General features: G+C 49.2%; 1 protein-coding gene across 2 annotated transcripts in view; it reads right to left on the bottom strand.

Moving 5' to 3' along the window:
• Window positions 1-2,295: 2,295 nt before the first annotated feature.
• Window positions 2,296-20,705, bottom strand: part of Chid1 (chitinase domain containing 1) — a 37,709-nt gene continuing 19,299 nt past the window's right edge. For both annotated transcript variants that reach the window (XM_027408927.2, XM_027408928.2), the window contains exons 9-13: window positions 16,231-16,332; window positions 14,707-14,862; window positions 3,088-3,168; window positions 2,863-2,905; window positions 2,296-2,620 (exon numbers count right to left, since the gene is read on the bottom strand). In XM_027408927.2, coding sequence (XP_027264728.1) covers window positions 2,522-2,620; window positions 2,863-2,905; window positions 3,088-3,168; window positions 14,707-14,862; window positions 16,231-16,332 — 481 coding nt within the window. In that variant the 3' untranslated portion in view covers window positions 2,296-2,521. The remainder of the gene's footprint in view (window positions 2,621-2,862; window positions 2,906-3,087; window positions 3,169-14,706; window positions 14,863-16,230; window positions 16,333-20,705) is intronic.

Raw genomic sequence — 20,705 nt, 5'->3', positions numbered from 1 at the left:
GCCTTCAGCTGAGGAAGTTCTTTCATTAGCCAAGGGTCAGCAGAGTTGGGAGCACTGCTGACTTGTTGCAGGTTGGGGGAAGACATGGCCTCTGTTTACTCCTGTTTCTCCTGGGATGTCTCAGACACTTGTTTGTCTGTCCTAGGAACTATGCCTTTGCATTAGTATGGATAGACTGCAAACAGCAGCACTTGGAGACACAGAGCCTTTGCCACTGGCCAGAGTTAAAGCACCAAGCCACTAACAGGACATCAAAGGCAGGGTCTTCTTAACTAGGGGGTGAAGAAGAGCCCCAGGTGAGGGCCTCTGGCTGTAGGGCCCTAACCTCTGGGTGTTTAGGTTAAGGTGAGCTCCTTCCAGGACCTTCAGGAGCTGTGCAGTGCCAGACTCCCAGGACCTACATCCTGCTGCCCGAGACAGCAACACAGTTCTCTCATTAGGGGTCATCCTTGTGACCGTCACACCGCATGTAGCATACACTGGAGAGAATCTGACCCAGCTGTCTGTGGGGAAGCTGCTACCCTTCCTGTTCTTTGGCTCTAGGCTGAGTCCTTGTGTCCTCCCTCTACTGGAAGCCATAGGACCTGAAGAATCTCTGAGAATTACTAAGAATTACTATGCAGTCAGCTGCTCCAGACAAGTTGCTAATTAGCGAAAAGCCCTCTCAGTTGTAGGTGGCCAAACTGAGAGGAAGCTGCATTCAGGGTACACGGGATGCTGACTCTTCCTCTGCTCAAAGCTTTGGCCCTTTTGAGCTTCATTAAGGTCCCAGGATGCCCTTCCCACCCCCAAGCTAAGCAGCTCTCTGTTCATGGTCACCAGTCTACCATAGCCACAGACAACCCACAGTGCCTTGCCCTACTGACAGAATTTCTATCTACCAGTCTTTCAGTTCTTGGGTAGCACCTCTGTACACCCCAACTTCACTGATGCAAACCCAGAACCTGAAGGGGTTACTTTCAGTGGGGTTGCCCCTGCATGGGTCAATCTCTAGCACCAATGAGGAAAAAGAAGTTGAGAGGTGAACTGGTTGCTCATTTTTCTGTGGCCCCAGAGAAGTCACCCAAGTTCCCATCTACTGCCACCATTTGACACCCCCACCAAGACCCTTGCTGTGGCAATCTGACCTATATTGTCTTGTCCCCATACCACCTTGGCCACTCCACCTGCTCACAGCAGGCTGTTCCCCAGCCTACCCGCTGTTACTTCTCCAGTGGTTGGCCCACAAGCAGGTAAGTTCCATGTCATTCACTTTTTTTTTTTTTTTTTTTTTTTTCAAGACAGGGTTTCTCTGTAACAGCCCAGGCTATCCTCAAACTCACAGAGATCTGCCTGTGTCTGCTTCCCGAGTAGTGGGATTAAAGGTGTGCACCACCATGCCCGGCTGTCACTCACTCCTTATATTCAGAGTACTCCCATCCACTAGACACTCAGAGTCAAGGCTGGAGAGACCCAGGCTCAGTCACTGGCCAGCCAGTACAGGACCATGGCTCCACAGTGCCAGCCAGTATCCAAACTCCTACCATCCCTACCAGCCATGTCTTTTATGAGTTGGGACTGGGCCTGTTGCCTTAACATCTTCCAATCCTAACCCTCAGGATCTTGAGCTACATATCAGAAATTGACAGGGCAGAGTCCTGATCAGGGTTTCTGGCCTCTATGGCTTGGGCCTTCGCTAATGGATTAGAAGGCTCCACCCAAGGGTCTGTAAGACCAGGAATCACACCATCTTAAGATCATACCCAGCAGGGGATGAGGAGTGGGCAGAAGCCCAGGCACAAGTGAGGGATGAAGGAACTTGGAATGAAGGAGTGAGATAATAAGGGTCAGCTACTCTTTACCTGTTGGTGCCTCAGAATTCGTAGACATTTTCCCCAGCCTGTTGCTGTTCATCAGGGTAGACAGACTTCTCTGGTCTCATGATACCTGTCCTACTCAGTCCACAGTCCTGCTGTTGCCCCATAGGCATGCCCTATCTCTCTGTCATCTGGTGAACACAGTCTAGGTTATGGTCCAGTTTCCAACATGGTCCCACATCCTGGTCACATGAAGCTCCGTGGGGATAGTTGTAAAACCCGCTGCAGTTATCAAGCAGCTTGAACACACACCTGTGTCTGCGGCAGGCAGGTGACTGTAGTGTGAGGGCAGAGCCCTCTGTACTTCCCTTGTCAGGTTTTAGGGTGACACTAGGAAAGGCTGCTTTTGCTAGGACTAGAAGAGTCTGACTGTTTACATCTTCCAAACCCACACCTAACTCAGGTCTTGAAAAGCACTCAAGAGCCCTGAGCCAGACTGTCCTAGGGGACGGGAACTGTGTTTTCACATGGCCCACAGGTAGCAGCAATGAGTAGTGAGTAGGAGGGGCCCCAATTCTTAGCCCAGGCCAGGAAACACCCATGTATGTGGGCCCTGCTGAGGACCATAGCAGATGTCTCACAGAAAACAGAAAAGAGGCCTATATTTCACCAGTCACTCCAATGGCTTAGAAAAGTCCATAGTCACTTGGGCGTTGCTGTCCAGCCTACAGCAGGTCATAGAAGTAATCCAGGCCTTGGCCCAGCTCCCAGATGGAGACCCCGACGCCCAGCTCCCTGGCTAGCTCCAGCCGCACCTGCAGAGACTGTGGGCAGACAGAGGTGTAGGCACCTGTTCCACCCACTTTCTCATTACCCCCACAATGTACTGAGAATTAGCCTAAACATGGGGGATCCTAAACAGTGTGTGGCCTGGACTCAAGACCACAGGACAGACCTCCAATGCAGATAGCAAATTATGGAATAATGGTACCATTGGTATCATCTGGCCCGAACTGTCACCCCCACCATAGCATTATGGTTGACAGACAAAGCACATGGCACATACCTTCAGAGTAGGGTAGAAGACAACATGCCTCCCTCCGCGATTCCTGCAGGAGAAATGGGACCATGTATCTTGCCTCTGGCTAGGCCTAAGGGCTACACTATCCTACCACCAGGGTTAAGGTCCACCAGTCCTGGCCCTCACTGTTCCCCACCCCCAACTGCTCCCTCATCAATGTCCTCCCCACAAGGCTTCCTGCCTACAAATGGTGGGCCACAAGTCACTCACTTCTTGTACTCCAAGAAGTGCTCCGCAGCCTGGCTGTCCCACACCACTCGGGGCCTGTGGTCCTTCAGCGTCTGTATATACCTGGAGAGATCAGGTTACAGGTGTGAGAACTAGACACATGCCCTAGTCCACCCCCAACCCCCTGCTTCTATGTGGCTGTGGCTAACACAGAAAGGGACAGGGATACATTATCCCTAAAAAGGTTCACAGATAGCCAGCAGCACTCAGTTTTATTTTCAGCCAGTAAGCTTGGGTGCTCAAGCCTCAAAGTCCCACCGCACACACATCCTGCACTACAAAACAGCACTTTTTGTGAGCCTCCTAGAAGTCAGCACTGACCACCTAATGCTCTGCTCTGTTCTGTCAGGGCCCAGATAATAAGCTATCCAGTGTCTAGACTTCAAGTGCTTCACCAGGCTATGGGTTAAGGATTACAGAACAGGGCTTTCTCCAGGACAGTGGGTGGAAACACTGGCTTTCATAAGTTAAGTCTCCCAGGCTTTACTTTCCTGGGTGGACACTGCTGCCTCATTTCCAGAGCTGCAGTACTGCTGCCCTTCCCGAAGGGCTTGCTCTTAACTGCTGTGGCCAGGAGGACCAACAATGCAAGGAGGGCACACAGTCCATCCATCACATGCTGTACACCTGAGACCAGAGCAGTGTCTCTACCCTATAGGCCATGGCCACAAGCATGTTAATAGATGTCCCTACCCTATAGGCCATGGCCACAAGCATGTTAATAGATGTCCCTACCCTACAAGCCATGGCCACAAGCATGTTAGGAGATTCTCCTCTGTCTGCAGTTGGGAGTTTGTAGGTAGAGTTCTCCCTGGTTCAGCAGGCACAATTAAGACCTGTCGGTGAGAGTGGTCACAGTGTACATGCAGTTGTAGCCTGAAGTGGGAGGGCCTGCACTCTGAGAGAAGGCAAAGTGAGCAGCAGAGGCTCCAGCATACTGGTCTCTGAGGCATGGAAGCCTCTAGTATGTGGGGGTTAAGAGGGTGATGGAGTAGCAGAGAAGCTGCCTTCTAGATCTGAGCTTATAGTGGTCTTAGGCTCCTGACAAAAGGAGGCTAAAGTGCTGGGCAGGACAGAGCCCCAGCAGCACCAAGGTATCATGGAGACTTGAACAGCTGTCATCTTGCCCAGCAGTGCTCCAGAAAGTATCCCTGGAGAATGGCCTTGGCCTCATGGCACATTGAATGGGAGCTACTGCGCAGGTATTAGGGCCTCCTAGACACCGAATAAGACATAAGGAACGAGGTAGGGTGAAGAGGGAACAAATAGCCCTAACTAGACAGCCTGGCTCACAGCCACCTCTCAGCCTTGCAAGCTTGTGGTCACAGTTCCACCTCCCCAGCACACTGTTGTTCTCTCTTCCCCTCAGACAACACCCCAACTTTGAGCTGAGCTGGTTCTTCAGGGGTATAAAACCACAGTTAATGAAGGCAAGGGTAGTCCTGAGAAAGGCGGGGCAATGGCACCCATCGCTCAGCTGCTGCGGGATACTGAGGAAACCCCTTCATGTCCATGGCAGTAACCTGAGTGGCTCCAATCTTCCCTACACAGTGTGGCAAGAGCCACCCTGCATTATGGCTCTATGGTTCTGCACTTATTGCTGGAGATAGTCTCATTCTGTTGCCCAGGCTAGAGTCCACCTCACAGCCCTCCTGCTGAGTGCTAAGATCACAGGCCTGCATTCCCACACTAGCTTTGTTAACACACTCTGCTTAGGTTGTTCTCTATGCAGCACCACGTCTTTCTGGTCTTCACTGGTCCCTTCTGAAACTTATCAAAGGCAGGTGACTATTCAGGAGGGACAGCGCCCAGGAAATAGTAAGGGGTTTGTGGAGATCAGCTCCCTGAAGAGGATCACCAAATAGTACTTGGTCATCTGACTCAAATGCCAATGAAGGCACTTAACATGGTTTGTGGCTTTCCACCCAATGTCAGCTGAGATACTCTCTGGAAGAACCTGAGATGTGCAGGGCATGGGGCAGAGGCCCATAGGGATGGGGGTCCTTTGGGTCTGTGGCCACATACACTGCTACTCATGGAGACGTTTGTGGTCACCCTCACAAGACCTGCAGCCTCCTGAGTCTCAGCAAGTATACTTAGAAAGCTGTGTCCCTCCTTCTCAGCTAGTGTATGTGTGTATGTATGTATGTGGGTGCTGGTCCCCACAGAAGCAGATGTGACTAGAACAGAAGGACCTATGCCTCCTTTCAGCATGAACCCCAGGAACTGCTCCTCTAAGCAGCCTCTGAGGACAAAGAATTGAGAGTCAGGTGAAGGTGTGAGGAAAAGTCAAGTGTGACTTCTCTGGGAACCAGGTGTAGCTGCCAGCTTGTCAAGGAAGGGAGCAATAGCCAAGGGCATCCCTCCTGTGCATGCCTCCTCTGTAGGCTCACCCATGATAAATTTGTCACAGAAGTCAGTCTGTGCCAGGAGGTGGTGCCGCATGCCTTTAATCCCAGCACTTGAGAGGCAGACCTCTGTGAGTTCGAGGCCAGCCTGGTCTACAGAGAGAGTTCCAGAACAACCAGGACTGTTGCACAGAGAAACCCTGTCTCAAAAAAACAAACAAAAAAAGAAGTCAATCTGCAAATGGCGTGAGTGGGGTGCAGGACAGACACTCAGACTGAAACTTCAATCCCCAAGCACAGCAGAAACTAAGGCCTGGGCTTGGAGCCCTCTAGGGCTTATGTGACTCCTGAGGAACATCATGTAAAGGACAAGCTCCATCTGAGGGCCAGGCTTCGAGGCACAACAGAACAGCAAGGATTACACACACCTTTCTGAGATCAGGCATAAGCAAGAGGATGACAGGAAACATGCAGTGACAGGGTAAAAGGACCTTTGTGAGAGGATGGCATGGAGAGCTGGTCATGGGCATCACTTGAAGTCTACAGCAAGGTACAGTAAATATTTAAGATAGAAGAATCTAGAATGCCTATAGTCAGGGAGATCACCTGAGTCCAGGGGTTGGGGCCAGCTCAGAGACACAACACCCACTTCAAGGAAGGAGAATTAAGGACTAGGCATTTCCCTAAGCTAAGAAAAGCCTCAGACACATAGTGAATTATTCCATGTTCATGTAACACAACAGGCAAATCTTCATGGACATGACCCAGAGTAGAGGTCAACAGGAACTGGGGAGATTGAGGCATGACCAGTAAGGAGTAGAAGGCTTCTTTGGGGAGTAATGAGATGTTTTGGAATTAGAGGGAGTCATACAATTTTGTGAATATATTATTTACACATTTTGAAATGGAGGGGTACAGTATATAACACAAGGCCTCAGATGAACGGGTCAGGGATGCTGATGGAACCTTGTGTGAAAACCTACCTACCAGGGACAGAGGATGCCCTACATGTTTCCAGTAATAAGAAGGTTCTCAGGCCTTCCTGGCCCAGAGCCTAATGAGTCCACTGTGATACTGTGATTAATGGACAGGGCCAGAGGACCAACTGCTCAGAGATTGGGAAGGAACTCCCAGTCTCAGATCAAATCTACAGTGGGACCCTCAGTCTCCATGTTAGTGCCTAGAGTGATAACTCAGAACAAGGTTCAACCCCACACAGCTGACACTGTGGCACTGGTCCTTTCTAGCTCAGATGTATATGGATCTCTGACATCCCACTAAACCCAAAGTTCAACGAGGAACTGACTACAGCTAGACACACTGTCAGGTCAGTACCAACAAAAGCTATGTTGGGGGCAGGCTAGAGAGATGGCTCAGCAGTTAAGAGCACTTACTACTCTTACAGTGGACCCAAGATTGGTTCCTGGTACCCACATAGTAGCTCATAACTGTTCATAATTCTAGTTCCAGGAGTTTTGGATCTCTTTTCTTATTACATCTGTGAGCAGACACACACACACACACACACACACACACACACACACACACACACACACACACACACACACACACACACACACACACAGAACACTCATACATAGGGGCTAGAGATATGGCTGAGCAGTTATGAGCACTGGCTGCTCTTCCAGAGAACCAGTGTTTAACTCTTAGCACCCACATGGCGATTCACAACTGTCTTTAACTCTGGTTCCAGTTAGTGCTGTCTAGTGCTGTCTCTGGCCTCTGTGAGCATCAGGTGTGCATGTGGTACCAGACATACAAGCAGGCAAAACATCCACACACACAAAATAATTTTTTAAAAAATTAAAATATAGCCGGGAGGTGGTGGCGCACGCCTTTAATCCCAGCACTTGGGAGGCAGAGGCAGGCAGATCTCTGTGAGTTCGAGACCAGCCTGGTCTACATGAGCTAGTTCCAGGACATCCTCCAAAGCCACAAAGAAACTGTCTCGAAAAACCAAAAAATAAAAATATAAATAAGTAAATCTTTTTATTTTGTTTTTTCAAGACAGGGTTTCTTTGTGTAGCCTTGGCTGTCCTGGAACTAGCTCTGTAGACTAGGCTACCTCAAACTTACAGAGATCCACCTGCTCACTGTCTGGCCTTTTCTTATAATTTATGTATTTTTATTTTATGTTCATTGGTGTTTTGCCAGCATGCATGTCTGTGTGTGGGTGTTGGATCTCCTGGAACTGGAGTTACAGACAGTTGTGAGCTGTCATATAGGTGCTGGGAATTGAACCAGAGTCCTCTGGAAAAACAGTGAGTACTCTTAACCCAAAAGCAAATTTTTTAAAGCTAGGCTGGAGTTACCCCTACAGGACAGGAGGTCTGGCATTTCCACTACCCTGATCTGCTCAGGCCCAATTCTGTAAGCTCAGGCCAGAAGGAGCCCCATCATTTCCCTAGGGTATCCCTCACATGACACCTGAGCTGAGGGTCAACTCTAGAAAGGCCTTGTGTCATAGACTGACCACACAGAGCTGGCAGGTGACAGAAAGCCTTTTTCTTGATCTGCTCAAGAGGTCTCCTAAAAACCAGAGCTATCAAACAGAAGAATGAAGTCACATTATTTGCAGGAAAATGGATACTATTAGAGATAATAATTTTAGTGAATTAAGTCAATCTTAGAGAAGTATATGTTTACACACACACACACACACATACACACACACACGAAAACAGAAGTCAAACTGTCTAGGGGTCACGAGAGATGAAAAGTAGGCAGAAGGGGTGAGGAAAAGGAGGATGAGGACAAGAAGGAGAAAATGCTCAATATACAATATATACATTTAAGAAAACATTTTAAAATTCACTAAAAAAAAAAACAACGGGCTGGGCGGCTAGGTGTTGGTGGTGCACGACTTTAATCTCAGCACTCGGGAGGCAGAGGTAGGAGGATCTCTGTGAGTTCGAGGCCAGCATGGTCTACAGAGTTCCAGGACGGCCTCCAAAACAATACAAAGAAACCCTGTCTTGATAAACAAACAAACAAACAAAAAACCAAAAAACAAAACAAAACAAAACCCAAAAAACTAGGGGCTGGAAGCAGATGGTTGTAGCACACTCCTTTAATCCCAGTACTCAAGTGGGTTCAATTCTCAGCATCTACATGGGCAGCTCACAACTGTCTGTAATTCCAAGATCTAATACCCTCACACTGACATATAAGTAGGCAAAACACCAATTCACATAAAATAAAAATAAATTTAAAAAATTAATTTAAGAAACAAAACAGGACGCATGCCTTTAATCTCAGCACTCGGGAGGCAGAGGCAGGTGGATCTTTGTGAGTTCGAGGCCAGGCTGGTCTACAGAGCGAGTTCCAGGACAGCCTCCAAAGCAATACAGAGAAACCCTGTCTCAAAAAACCAAAAAAAGAAAAAAGAAACAAAACAGGGCCAGTGAGATGGCTTGTGGGTAAAGGTACTTGACTCAAGCTTGATCCCTAGAACCCATCCCAGAACCCATACAGTGGAAGGAGAGAACCAACTTCTGCATGTTGTTCTCTGACCTCCACATTAAGTGCCATGGCTTATGTGTGCTTTCCCATCCCAAAAATGAATTCATAAAGTTAAACACAACAAAAAGCAGGGCTGTATAAGCGGGTTTGGTCAGGATGTTCTGGACATGTTGACATGCACACATGTTGACATGCACAAAGCCAGTGGGGGCTGAGCAAGGAGGGATTCAGGGAGGTGCGCCATGATCTCTCTCTTGGGCCATGTAGGGTGAGAGATGCATAGGCAGGATGGGTAGGAACGAGGACCATGCTGCCAGGCCTCATCTTTGTCTGGTTTCTATCTTTGCCATAGTTAGTAGCTTCTCACCACAGGACACAAAGTTATCAGATATGCTGATAATGGAACTCGCATTGGCATCACGGGGTAGAGATGATCATTAGCAACAAGGCTGGCCCCCATTTGACAGGCTGCCTGGACCATGATGGCTTCCAAATGCATCACAGGATAATTACAGCATCACCATGTTGAGAGCATCAACAGCCCATGCTGGGAGGATCCCACACACTTCCTGGCCAGCTGGCCTTGATTCATCACATCACCAAGTAAACTATGGCTCATCACTAGGATGATTCTACGGCCCAGAAGCAGGGTGGAGCCAGGGGACACAGCCCACGTGAGTTCAGCTTTCTTGGGATAGAAGGGAGGAAATAATTGTCCATTAAGTGCATTAAGAGCTCATGAATGTGCAGTGGCTGTGATGCTTATCTGCTTAACTATGCTCAGCCAACCAAGTGAGGGGACCAAGACAGGCACTCTGAACCTCAGTTTCTGCTATTGTGAGGGGTGCCATAACTCTAAAGACAGGCAGTGAGCAGGCCATTCCAGAGTTTCACTAGGAGCCCTAGTCACACCAAAAAGGGACACTACTCTATGGATCCCACCTTAGGGCACAGATGGTCTGCCTGGCTGGTAGAGGCAAACATACCACAGCCACTGGCTTGAGTGAGGTGGCTAATCACCTCTACCTCAGGGCCTTGGCTTCATCACAGCTGAGCAGATGGTTAGGTGGCTGAACCATGTCTCCCATGGAGAGGACTAGGGCTCTGTGCTGGAGGTTAAGGAAGGCTGGCAGATCATCCTGAGACCCTGCTTGGATTCTCACAAAAAGGGCAACTAACTCCTAAAGAACTGAAGAAGCTCCCCTGCATCTCACACCAGGTCATGATCTTTCCTGATGGGGCCACTGGTAGAGGTACTCATGGTGACTGACATGAAGGGGCTGCATCCTGCTAAGCTGTGTTCTTGAGGAGCAGCTAGACCCTAGTCAGTATGTCCCCTAACACCTTCCCCTAGAATCTAGGGCCTAGGGTACTGCAGCTGGGCCTTATCTGGATTCAACTCTACCAGAGGGGTTGGACCACAACAGGGAAGAGACTGTGACCCATGGTCCCATGATTCCCTGTGCCATCAACCTGAAACAAATTCTGCTTTGGGAAGAAGTCAATGAAAATCCTTGTAGAGGCCCTGTCTATGACAGGCCCCTTGACCCCACACACAAGTCTAAGAGCAGGCAGGGTTGGGTCCTAGACAGAAGGAAGAATGAGGTTGACACTCAGTGTCAAATGGTTGCTGTCATTGGTGGGGTACCAGGCAAGGGCAGGTTTGGCAGTCTCAGAAGCAAAGCTGAGATGCTCAGTGGGTTATAGCATTCAGAGTGTGAAGACTAATGCCAAGCAAAGCCAACAGGTGTAGATGATAGACTTACCTAACCTGCTATGCTTCTACCTCTGACTGTGTCCACCTATGACCAAAGTCTAACCAAAGGTGGCTCTGACATGAGAAAGTGCTAGAGCTAGAATTAGTGTTCCCTCATGAGACCCATCATTGAGAACAGGACATGTGCAGGCCTGTGGACTGGGTGTACTCTCTGGGACCCAGGCATCAAGATGCCTTGCACACAGTAGACCTGGCTACCCCTACCCAGGACCAATTCTGGGCTCAGGCTGTATATAAAGAGGCTCTTCCTTGGAACTCCCTGGTTTCCCACAGGGCTCTGAAGCCAGCCCCAGCCCTGCCACAGGTAGAGCACCGGTGAGACCCTCCCCTTCCCAGTACCCAGATCTCTTGGGAGGAGATGGCTGATGGCAGAGCCACCCCTAAACTTGCCTTGTGAGCAGCAAAACCTTGAGACAGACATTCATGGTTTCGCAGGTTTAAAGGTCTCTTACACCTCAAGGCAGATCTTCACTGGCTTCTCGGCATATACACAGCCTCTTCTGGGGGCTTCTCATGTTTGTGGTATAGGGCCCCATGGAATACTGTCCATTCTGCTCAAACAAGAACCAGTGACTAGCCTGATCTGCTACCTGCCCTGGCAGAGGGGCTCATGCCTGAGGTCTAAACTTGGCCAGTGAAAGCCACTTAAAAAGCCAGGGTGCCCACATCCCGGGCCTTGGGACCTCAAGAAGAAGGAATCCTTCACCCCAACACTGGTTGTCAGGTGATGCTTAGAGTTTGGGAGAACAAACTAAATAGAATGCATAAGATCTGGGAACTGGAGCTAGCTCAAAGGCTTAAGGCATGACGATTGTCGTGAGCTACAGATTAAGTTCTGGGCCAGCCTGGGCTACAGAGTATGACTATCTCTAAAACAAAAGGAAACAAGAACAAGAATAATGAGATAACAAGAGAACATGGAGTTTCTGTGAATTTTAGCATCAGGGACAAAGAAGAGCCACAGTATTAGATTCATACTGTCTTTCCACCTTGCTTACACACACCCCAGTGGGAGGAGACACACAGGATGAAAGGATGAGAGCTTTTCATTTTGGAATGACATAGCCTGGGAGGGGACCCTACAAACAATTTCACCAGACATCAAACAGTGTGTATGGGCTGGGAGCAGCAATTTGCTTTACCCTAAGCTTAGGTCCAACTGCAGTTGATAGTGACATCAGTAAGAAACAAAAACTTGGTGCCAACATCAGAAGGGGAAGGCAGAGTGTGAGGAAAGGCTCTGAGCTGAAAGCATAGCACTTCCAGAAATAAGGATGATTGACCCCAGATTCAGGCACTGCCCTGTGCCCCTAGAAAGCTGAATTCTGAGTCAGGAGTGGACACCACACAGCTGAAGCATGACCATGGGGGTATAAAGGGGGAGGTTCTAGGAGGTGGGGTAAGGCGTAAGCATAGGAAGCTTGTCACAGGAAGGGGTCAGATGTTATTGGGGGTGAGGCAAGATCCGGAAGGGCATTCTGTGGATCTGAAAGCCTGGAAACAAGTGAGTAGCCAGAGCTGTGGAGTCCTGAACCAGAGATTTCCCAAGCAAAGGCTCTAGCAGTCACTAAGCATAAAACTACCCATGGGCAGCAGGGCCTGTGGGGCATTCTTGCTGTGTCCTAGGTCTCTCTTCTTGCAAGTCAGCCCCATAGACCAGAACCAAGGTGAGGAGCACATGCTCCTTGATAAGAACCTTAAGGCAGGAGTCAGCTGTGGAGGGACAGTGCTCTGGCTACTCTGTAGCCATGAGGATGGCTGTGTGAGGTAAGTCTGGCTGGTTATTTATTCCAGCCTTGGGGAAAGTGGCCCTGCTGAGTGGGCATCTACATTATTGCAGCCCTGGCAAGGTGAGGCTGGGAAGGCAGCATCTTTCTGCACGAGCAGGCTGGAAAAGCAATCAGCTGGCCAGGCCTAGCCTCAGGAAAGCACTTTCTTTGCCTAATTGTCTCCCTTGGGTAGGCCCATGTCCAGGCTGGAGCATACATGCCCTCATCTAGCCTCACAGGAGCCATTAGCAAGATGAGGAATTAGAGGTAGTGCCTTCCTTCCTAGCTGGGCAAATCCTGATGGGCCAGGAGGCTAAGAACAGACTGTGTAAATATGTGTGCTCCTAAGTGGAGCAGCAGTAGTCGTCACCTGTGTGGCAACCCATGTCTAGTTCCTGTCACACATATCTTCAGGCATCGGACATAGCTGTGAGGGGCTGACTTCCAAACAATCTACTGGAAAACAGCAAGTAGCCAGCCACCAAGGCCCTGACCAGCTTCCCACTTTCTCTGCCCCGTTTGCCATGTGCAGGGTCCTTCTTAGTCAGCACCCTTGCCCTACCTTGTCTGCTATTAGACCTCAGCTCAGGACACGAAGCAAGGCCAGCAGCACTGTGGGCCAGGAGAACTCAAGTCTGTGATGAACCCCCAATGCTGTGACCAGTTGTATGGATATACAAGAGTATAGGGAAGACAGGACTCCCATCCATTGCTTTGGAGCATGGCCCACCCTAATGCCTCACCATGGAGAGACCAACTGAAGAGGAGTTGGATGAGAGGCAGTCTCAGCTTTGATGAGTATACCTCCACAAAATACAAACAACCAGGGGTGGCAGAGAGGTATTCCAGCTTTCCCTCTTAACTGCAAGAAACCCCCAGGAAAGCTGCACCCAGTGGGCGATGACAACCAAATCTCAGTTTCTGGACAGCATTCTCCATGGAAAACCACTAGCAAAATGAATAGTTTAAATGGCTTCTCTTTGTTTGAAATAGGATCTCAGTAAGTATCCCTGGCTGGTCTGGAACTTGCTACATAGATCACGCTGTCACAGGTGACACAGACTGAGGTGATCAAAGAGCTGAAACCCAACAGCTAGTTCTGAAGTTTGGTGGGAGTGGGGAGATGAGTACACAGGAAAAGCAGAGGGAGAAAGTGGAAGCAATACTTTAAAACACAGAACTAGAAAACTCAGATGTGAGACAAAAAGAACTGGGGTGCAGAGGGAATGACACAAGAAACCAGCTTCAGAGACAGCAAGAGAAAGCAACCAAGATCAAAAGAAAAACATCTAAAGTCTAACACATCTCAGGAGCCAAGGGGCAATCTAACCAGGCCAGTACACGCCACACACATTCTTGTCTGAGGGAGCGGAGAGGGAGGAAGAAAGAAGAGAAAACTACCAAATGCTTTCCAAACCTGGCAAAAAGTGTGTGTGTGGCTAGGTGATGGTGGCATAGGACTTCAATCACAGCATTTGGGAGGCAGAGGCAGGTGGATCTCTGAGTTTGAGGCCAGCCTGGTCTACAGAGAAAGTTCCAGGGCAGCCAGGGCTACACAGAGAAACCCTGTCTCAAAAGAGGAAAAAAAAAGTGTGAGTGTACAGTCCATGGAGAGCTCAATGAACACAGCACAGGTGACACAGACTGAGGTGATCAAAGAGCTGAAACCCAACAGCTAGTTCTGAAGCTTGGTGGGAGTAGGGAGATGAGTACACAGGAAAAGCAGAGGGAGAAAGTGGAAGCAATACTTTAAAACACAGCGATGCTTGGGCTCACACTATTGAAACCACAGAGCCAAGATGTTGGAGGAGACTCTCAGGGGAGGAAATGATGGGACCAGAAAAGGAGGAACCAGTCCTGGCCAGGCCCACATGACGACACAGGGGCCGCCCAGAGAAACCATGCACTAAGAAACCATGTTGAGCCCAGCCAGTCATGTCCAACCCTCTCCCCAATAGCAGGACAACTGCACCATGGATGCAGACCTTGGTTATAGCACCAACACTGTGGGGGAGGTGCTAGCCTCATGGGCCCGGGGTGTGTGTCCAACAGAGAACTGGGGCTTTCTATTCAACCCTATCTCAGACCTCATAGTCTGCAAAGTCCAAAAGGACCTACCCCCTGACCTTCTCAGTCCCAGCTTTTTCCCTTTTCCCAGGGATTGAAATCTACACCTCTATGACTGGCCACACCTGGAATGTGACCTGGAGGGCCCTGGGCTTACCTGGGCCCAATGACAATTTCACGGGCATCCTTGGAGGCTGCATAATCCATGCCATAGAAGTTCAGTCCCAGGAGGATCTTGCTTCGCCACTGTGACTTGGGGTCTAGGACCTGGACACAGGCTCTAATCCATGACAATGGAGCATTAGGGCCAGGACTGCAAGTTCAATGGAGAATGTGGTTACTCTTAGCAGCTGGCAGGAAGCCCTGTGTCTGACTCCAGTCTGGTCCTCTAGGTTATCAACTTGGGCCCAATTCCTTCTGTGTTATGGCAAATGCCTCTCAAGAACTGAGGAGCCAGGTGTAATGGCACACACCTCTAATCCCAGCACAGGAGGCAGAGGCAGGGAGATCTCTGTGAGCTCAAGGCCAGCCCAGTCTACATGGTGAGCGTCAGGACAGCCAGGGCTACACAGAGAAACACTATCTTTAAAAACAAAACAAAACAAAACAAAACAAAAGAGTTGGGAAGAAGTTGGACATGGTGGCACACATCTGCTACAAGTATAAGGCCAGCCTCAGCATAAAGTGAGTTCAAGACCAGTCTGGTAATATAAAATGAGACCCAATGCAAAAAAAAAAACAAAAAAACAAAAACAAACAAACAAAACAAAACAAAACAAACAAACAAACAAAAACAGGGCTGGAGAGGTAGCTCAGCAGTTAAGAGCTTACACTGCTCTTGCAGAGGACGTGAGTTCAGTTCCCAGCAGCCACATCCAGAGGCTTACAAGTACCCAAAACTCCAACTCCAGCATATCCAACACCTCTGGGCTCCTTGAGAATCCACACACATGCTTATTCACACAGAGATACATGTATGTATAATTAAAAATAACAAAATAAATCTTAGAAAAATGAGACACTAAACACATTACATTTTTGTTGTTGTTTTTTGAAAGAGGGTTTCTCTGTTAAGAGCCCTGGCTGTCCTGGAACTCACTCTGTAGACCGGGGCGGCCTTAAACTCACAGAGATCAGCCTGTCTCTGTCTCCTAAGTGCTGGGATTAAAGGCGTGCACCTCCACCACCCGACCCATGTTACAATTTTTTTTAATGGGGCAAAACCATAGACATATCATTGAAGTATCATAGGCAAAGTGGCCCAAAAACTTTTTGATGGGACCCACAGGTGCCTTGAATGGTACACAGTACGAATGTATAACCTGCCCAGCCCTAGAGCAGTAGGAACAGGTCTAAAATACTGGGCAAAGAAGGGTCAGTGGACATGCAGCTGGGGCCAAGGCCCAAGGAAAACGTAAGTAGCAGACATACTCTGCCTCTGTCACTGGTAACAAAGCTCCACCCAGGGAGAGACTTCCCAAAGAATCACCTCTCCCGAGAATGGGACAGGTACAACACCATCAGCTTCTATCTGGCATCTTTCAGGTGCAGAGAAAGTGACTGTCTATCTATGCTGAGCTACAGAGACCATAGGCAGATGTCGGCTTGAGAGACCAAGGTGCGGGTCTATGTCTTCCTGAAGACTCACTATACCTACAGTACCCTACCAGCCCATACTCACTGCTGTGATGTGGAGTAGTCATATGTCATGAGGCTGAAGCCATCTAGTACAGGGGCCAGTTGTTCAAACTCCTTGTGTGTGAACATTCCCAGCTGGTCAGTCCTGTCACAAGACAAGCACACCTACATTGGGTTACTATGTATGGCCTTCCCCAGTCAGAGTCAGATCAAGCATGCTATCTAGGATCCCAGCCTGTAACCCTTCTCTTCCCTCTAAGAGGAGCCTGAGCTACTTTCCCTCAGGAATAGAGGCAGTATGCTATTTGGCTGGGGCTACACACTCCAGGTCCCCAGGTGCTAGGATAAGGGCTGAAGTCAGAGATGTCCCTATTTCCTTGCCCTTAGAAGGCTCTGAGAGAAAGGGGGGCAAGAGCTATATAACGTACCTGGGACCCAGCCCTGTGTAGAATCATTCCATAGTGGGGAATATATGAAACAGGACAGATTCATGAAGGTCCTTGTTGCCTAGACATGGATAAGCAGTTGCTCTTACTCCTGCTCCCAATCAAATGGGGCCCAAACATCCAATCTAGAAACATGATAAGGGCTCTGTAGTCGCTAAAATGAGAAGGACCCCTTCATATACAGGCTCATATATTTGAAGATTTAGTCACCAGTTAGTTGAACTGTTTGGGAAGGATTAGCCGGTGGTCTTGTTGGAGGAGGTTCAACACTGAGAATGGGCTTTAAGGCTTCAAAACCCCATGCCACAGCAGACAGCCGATACTGTCTACTTTGACTAGTCCTTGTCTACAGTTCGCTCTGAGCTTCTGGCCTGGGGTCAGAGTGCACTGGCAGCCAGCCAGTGTCATTTAGCAGGGAAGAGGTTCTTCTGGAAACCTTCAGAGAGGATCCATGCCACCTCCCTGTGCAAGACACAAATGTCTATGTAGTAGCCTTCCTTTGCTAGAGGCCTGCTTTTCTTCATGGTGAGTGTCTGGGGGTTGGCTGATACTGCTGAAAGACTTCAGGGATAAGTGTTCTTTCCCAGCATTCAGTGAGACTACAGATCCTTGTGTGGGACTTTTCCAGGTGTAGCTGCTCTGCTTAGAGCTTTCTAGGCCTCAACATCCTGCAGACTTCAGCCACACCTTTCTGAGCCTACCTCTAGCTGTACTGCATAGCCTTTGAGGAAGAAAGGCTATGCAGAAGCTGTTGCTAGAGCCATCTTTTCCCAGCCTGTCCTGCCTCAGAACCCTGGGAAGCCTAGCCACTAGCTATTTCTCTTTGATCACAGCACCAGGACAAAAGAGAGACATACACGCTTGAGAGACATAAGAACAGCTTGTCAACAGGCATGACTTCCAATAAACAGAAATTACTACGCATACTAAAAACCTCATGTTCTGAATTGATTTCTAAGGGACACAATATAACAAAACACATCACAGTCAGTGCCTGGGGCCTGGACAGGACCTATGCAGGTGATAGCAAAGAAGGAAGGAATCCAGTGCCAGCAATGAGACACTTTTAAGTGCCCACTAAGGGCTTAAGATGGGGTAATCCTCAGGCCACTCTTTCTTTTCAGTGATTACTGCCTCTCTTCTCCAGAGAACAGGATTGTAATGGCATTGAGCTAGGACCTTCCAGTCATGTGCCCCTTTATTCAGACACCCTGCAACTAGGGAAAAAGTCCAAATGGGTGCTGGGGTACACAGTGCAGCTGCAGCCTGCAGAAATTACTCATGATAAACCAGGTGTGGTGGTGCACACCTTTAATACCAGCGCTCAGGAGGTAGAGACAGGCAGATCTGTGAGTTCAAGGACAGCCTGGTTTACAGAGCTAGTTCTAGGACAGCCAAGGCACACAAAGAAACCCTACCTCAAAAACCAAACAAATAAATAAAAGAAGTTGCTCGTGAACACTGTGAGAGATAATGAGGGCATGCAGCTATGGAACCACCAGCCTCATTCAACTATTACCTGCAACCTCAGGGGAGTCAGAAGGGCTCTTAATCACGCCCCAGGGCCACCTTATCTGAGCAATGCAGCACCCTTTCCTACTCTGCAGAGTCCAATACACAAACCTTTGTCCCTTGTGCTTCAGCTAACAGGGTGTGTGCCTCCCTCCTTCAGTGCCCCATTGATAACATCTATAGTTGGCAGCTCCACATTGGAGTTACAGACAGACAGAAGGTGCAGACTTAAGGACAACCCCTCCTGGAGCTGACCCACAGCTTTCCTCTGAACCCTCCTGCCCTTGCCCCTGTGACCCCAGCCTCCTCTGACTCCTGTTTCTCCATGCCCTTGGAGGTTAGCCAACTCCCTATCCAACTTCTTCTAGGACAACTGAATGGATGTTTATTGCAGGTTTATTGCCCATCTTGCCTGGCCTTGTTCTTCCTATGGTCTCTGTAATCAACCTAAGAGGTCCCAGTAGGTAAAGAAGCAAGGGAAATGTGAAGGGTCAGTTGGAGGTTGGCCCGACATTTACCTTGCCACACCTCTCACCACCACTCTGGACAGTATGTTACTGGCCCCTGAGAAACACAAGAAGCTAGCTAGAAGCAGATCTACTATCTCCTATGTCCCAAGGATGGTGTCTTGCTGGCCCCTGCAGGTCTGGGGAATCTAACTGAACTAGGTCTTCAAGGCTGCCACTCTGCCCTGGTTTTTATATTCCTGAGTGCACCCAGGTTATTTTGGAAGATGTGTTCAAGGTCAGCATGGCTGAATACCTGCCCAATTCTAGGGCAAGACCCCAATACTCTCCAGTGTTGTGGTAGCCCAGCTGGAGGCCAGCCCTAGCAGCTCTGACTTAACCTGACTTTGATGACAAAGGATATAAGTGAATTTCATTTGATGACTAGAAGCCATCCCCCCCGCCCTGCCCACACACCAGAGCTGTATCTTCCCAGAGCAGCCTTTGTGAGGTGAATTATAACATAACTGTGTCCTGCTGAAGATGCAGGGCAGTTGCTGACTGGGCTCTCTTGCAGAGGTGGCTTTCTAGCAAAGGGTGGGAGAAGTACAAACAAAGAGGGCAAAAAAACCCACCCCTATGCCCTGGAGTACTACCAACAGCCTCCACAGAAACCGAGGGGTCTAGTACCCCACTGCACTCAAGGCAGAAGAGTTCACCCCCAAACCCGTAGCTCCTCAACCAGCTCAGGGCCCTGCTTCCCCTCGGACTCTTACTGCCTCTTGGTCCTTTTTCCAGTCATTTCAGATGTCCTTCTCCCTCTGGGTACCCTCCAGAATCCCTCTCTCCATGGCCACATAAGGTGAACTGTGTGCCTTAGTCACTGCAAAGCCAGTGGTGGAGCTGGTCTCGGCTTCCATAGCCCACTTCCAGCAAAGGACTGGGGGTTTGGGTGGCACCCTAACCCTGACCAGAATCCGAGGACAGCTTCCACAGCCTCATCAACTGCCCCAGGCTTCTGAAATATCCACTCTAAGTTTCCACACAGCTATGGCATCCCACACAACATTATACCCAGAGATCTAGAAACAAGCACCTGGAAGCAGCTGAGACCACAGCTCTGGAGACCCTTCTGAGAGACTTTGGCCCCCCCCGGCTGCCTCTTCTCCCCTGGGTCTGCAAGATTGCGTGTTCAGCTGAGGAAGAAAATATCCATTCTCCTACACTCTCACCAGCCCTAGGCAAGCTCAGGGACCAGGTCGTCAGATAGTCTGAGTGCTTTACACAAAGATGCAGCTTGGAGAATAACACAGGCCCCAATCCCCAGACAAACCCCTGACTTGGGTTTCTCTCACTGGCAAGGGTAGGGTCACTGAGCTATAGGTGGGTGCAGATCAGGCCTGGGATGGACCAAGGCAAAGATGGATACCTCCTCACCTAGCATCCTGTGGTCAGCTCAGCAGACACAGTAAAGAGAGGTGCTAGTAGGGAGGGGTCCTCAGAGCTGAGTCCCAGGCAGGAATGAGGAGCATCTCTGCGCAACACCAAGCAAAAGACTTAGGACGAATAAAACAGAGCTCCACCACACACATAAAAACATAGCCTTCTATGTATGGTGAGCTCCAGGCCAGCCAGGGCTACACAGTGAGATGCTGTCTCAAATTTTAAAAAAGTGATGAGTTAATGTAGCACCTGCTACATGCTTGGGCAATTGACATGAACACTAACTGCTGAAGACTTACCCCATGTCACCTAGTGCTCAATCACTAGAGCTCAATCCTGGGCAGTGTCAGACAGTCCTGATGCTTTCTACTTTCTAGGTACCTACCTAGATGTACCAGAGCCCATGGCACCCTGGATCAGGACTCCTGGGATGGGCTTGAAATCAATGTGGAGAGCCTGCAGCTGTGCTCAACAGTCCTTACTAATGGACTGAGAGCTGAGAGAATTTTAGGAAGAAAAGTCAGGCAGATATCCAGGCCATACAAATGGCCTTGGAACCCTCAAGGTTGGGATGGGAAAACCACCTTGAGCAGGTGGGTCTTAAGTGTTGAACTTCTTGAGTAGCATCATTAATAGGGACAGGTAGCACTAGGTGAACAATGGTTCTCCAA

Source organism: Cricetulus griseus, chromosome 3, assembly GCF_003668045.3.
Source record: "Cricetulus griseus strain 17A/GY chromosome 3, alternate assembly CriGri-PICRH-1.0, whole genome shotgun sequence".
NCBI lineage: Eukaryota > Metazoa > Chordata > Mammalia > Rodentia > Cricetidae > Cricetulus > Cricetulus griseus.
The sequence above is the reverse complement of the archived record's forward strand: the minus strand, read 5'-3'. Positions and strand labels throughout refer to the sequence as shown.